Source organism: Calonectris borealis, chromosome 32 (assembly GCF_964195595.1).
Source record: "Calonectris borealis chromosome 32, bCalBor7.hap1.2, whole genome shotgun sequence".
NCBI classification, from domain to species: domain Eukaryota; kingdom Metazoa; phylum Chordata; class Aves; order Procellariiformes; family Procellariidae; genus Calonectris; species Calonectris borealis.
The window spans coordinates 572,409-575,343 of NC_134343.1; the positions used below are offsets into that span (position 1 = coordinate 572,409).

Consider the following 2,935-nt stretch of genomic DNA (forward strand, 5'->3'; position numbering starts at 1 on the left):
CCCGGTGCCGCGGGTGGCCGCCGGCCCTCGCCCGCTCTGCCGGGGCGCGGCCGTGCCCAGCCCCACGGCTCAGCATCGCCCCACGGCCGTGGTCCCCAGCCCCACGGCTCAGCATCGCCCCACGGCTCAGCATCGCCCCACGGCCGTGGTCCCCAGCCCCACGGCTCAGCATCGCCCCACAGCCGTGCCCAGCCCCACGGCTCAGCATCGCCCCACGGCCGTGGTCCCCAGCCCCACGGCTCAGCATCGCCCCACGGCTCAGCATCGCCCCACGGCCGTGGTCCCCAGCCCCACGGCTCAGCATCGCCCCACAGCCGTGCCCAGCCCCACGGCTCAGCATCGCCCCACGGCCGTGGTCCCCAGCCCCACGGCTCAGCATCGCCCCACGGCCGTGTCCCAGCCCCACGGCTCAGCATCGCCCCACGGCCGTGGTCCCCAGCCCCACGGCTCAGCATCGCCCCGCGGCCGTGTCCCAGCCCCAGGGCTCAGCATCGCCCCACGGCCGTGGTCCCCAGCCCCATGGCTCAGCATCGCCCCACGGCCGTGCCCAGCCCCACGGCTCAGCATCGCCCCACAGCCGTGTCCCAGCCCCACGGCTCAGCATCGCCCCACGGCCGTGGTCCCCAGAGATGCTTTGGTGCGGCGCCGGCGCCGAGGTGGCCGAGGGGGATCGCTGGCGCTCCCATCCCGCCGGCGCTAACGAGCTCCCCCCCCCCCACCTCCGCGATTTAACGAGGATTCCCCGGCCCGGCGCTGAGCCCGCTCTCGCCCGCAGGTGGGAGCCGGCGGGATGGCGGCGCGGCGGGCGGCGCTGGTGGCCGCGTTGCTGTTGGCCGAGCCCTGCGCCCCCGAGCCGGCGGCCGAGGCCAACGGGACGTGCCAGGGCTCCAACCGCTGCCAGCCCGGCGTCCTGCTGCCCGTCTGGCAGCCCGACAACCCCTCCTTCGGCGACAAGGCCGCCCGCGCCATCGTCTACTTCGTGGCCATGATGTACATGTTCCTGGGCGTCTCCATCATCGCCGACCGCTTCATGGCTTCCATCGAGGTCATCACCTCCAAGGAGAAGGAGATCACCATCACCAAGGCCAACGGGGAGACCAGCATCGGCACCGTCCGCATCTGGAACGAGACGGTCTCCAACCTCACCCTGATGGCGTTGGGCTCCTCCGCCCCCGAGATCCTCCTCTCCGTCATCGAGGTCTGCGGTCACAACTTCCAAGCGGGTGAGTTGGGACCCGGCACCATCGTGGGTAGCGCGGCCTTCAACATGTTCGTGGTCATCGCCGTCTGCGTCTACGTCATCCCCAGCGGCGAGAGCCGCAAGATCAAGCACTTGAGGGTCTTCTTCGTCACGGCCTCTTGGAGCATCTTCGCCTACATTTGGCTCTACCTGATCTTGGCCGTCATCTCCCCGGGGTGGTGCAGGTCTGGGAAGCCCTCCTCACCCTCGTCTTCTTCCCCGTCTGCGTGGTCTTCGCCTGGGCCGCCGACAAGCGGCTCCTCTTCTACAAGTACGTCTACAAGCGCTACCGCGCCGACCCCCGCAGCGGCATCATCATCGGCACGGAGGGCGAGCTCCCCAAGGGCATCGAGATGGACGGCGGCTTCCCGGTCCCCGAACGCCGCGAGGCCGAAGGCGCCGGCGTCAACGCGTCGCCCGCCCTGCCCGCTCCCACGCCGGAGGAGAAGGAGCTGGACGAGAGCCGCCGGGAAGTCATCCAGATCTTGAAGGACCTCAAGCAGAAGCACCCGGAGAAGGAGCTGGAGCAGCTGGTGGAGATGGCCAACTACTACGCCCTGCTCCACCAGCAGAAGAGCCGAGCTTTCTACCGCATCCAGGCCACCCGCATGATGACCGGTGCCGGCAACATCCTCAAGAAACACGTGGCCGAGTTCTCCAAGAGGTCCTCCACCCTCCTGGAGGTCCCCTCGGACGCCGAGGAGGAGACCTGCAGCCGGATCTTCTTCGAACCTTGCCTGTACCACTGCCTGGAGAACTGCGGCTCGGTGACGCTCTCGGTGGCTTGCCAACACGGCGCCGAAGCCAACCACACCTTCTACGTGGACTACAAGACGGAGGACGGCTCGGCCAAGGCGGGCTCCGACTACGAGTACAGCGAGGGGACGCTGATCTTCAAGCCGGGGGAGACCCAGAAGGAGCTGAAGATCGGCATCATCGACGACGACATCTTCGAGGAAGACGAGCACTTCTTCGTCCGCCTCCTCAACCTCCGGGTGGGCGACGCCGAAGGGATGTTCGAAGCCGATTCGGCCGAACACCCCAAGGGACGTTTGGTGGCACCTTTGGTGGCCACCGTCACCATCTTGGACGACGACCACGCCGGCATCTTCACCTTCCAGGACCGGTTGCTGCACGTCAGCGAGTGCCAGGGGACGGTGGAGGTGAAGGTGATCCGCAGCTCCGGCGCCCGCGGCACCGTCCTCCTGCCCTACCGCACGGTGGAGGGGACGGCCCGCGGCGGCGGCGTCCACTACGAGGACGCCTGCGGGGAGCTGGAGTTCAGGAACGACGAGACGGCGTGAGACGGGGACGGGGGGGGACACGGGGGGAGGGACGCGGGGGGGGGACGCGGGGGGACGTGGCGTCACCCTGGGGACGCCGGGAGGGGCGCCCACCCCTTGTACGTGCACCCCTGCCATGCCCGCCCCTTGCACGCCCACCCCTTGCACGTGCACCCATTGTGCCCCTTGCACGCCCAACCCCTGGATGGACGGAGAGATGGATGGATGGAGATACGGATGGAGAGACGGACGGATGGACGGGCAGATGGACGGATGGATGGACGGACGGACGGACGGACGGATGGATGGAGATATGGATGGATGGACGGATGGACAGACGGCTGGACGGCTGGACGGATGGATGGATGGACAGATGGATGGACGGATGGACGGATGGATGGATGGATGGACA

At 68.7% G+C, this 2,935-nt stretch overlaps 2 protein-coding genes across 2 annotated transcripts in view; both read left to right on the forward strand.

Moving 5' to 3' along the window:
* The first annotated feature begins 790 nt into the window (after positions 1-790).
* Positions 791-2,544, forward strand: SLC8A2 (solute carrier family 8 member A2). The gene is given in 2 exon segments (XM_075134342.1): positions 791-1,406; positions 1,409-2,544. Coding segments are annotated over 2 exon segments (1,752 nt in total).
* Positions 2,545-2,852: 308 nt separating this feature from the next.
* The window catches only part of RYR1 (ryanodine receptor 1), a 77,557-nt gene continuing 77,474 nt past the window's right edge, over positions 2,853-2,935 (forward strand). Inside the window, 1 exon segment of the mRNA XM_075134343.1 lies at positions 2,853-2,863. Within this exon segment, the coding sequence (XP_074990444.1) occupies positions 2,853-2,863 (11 nt within the window).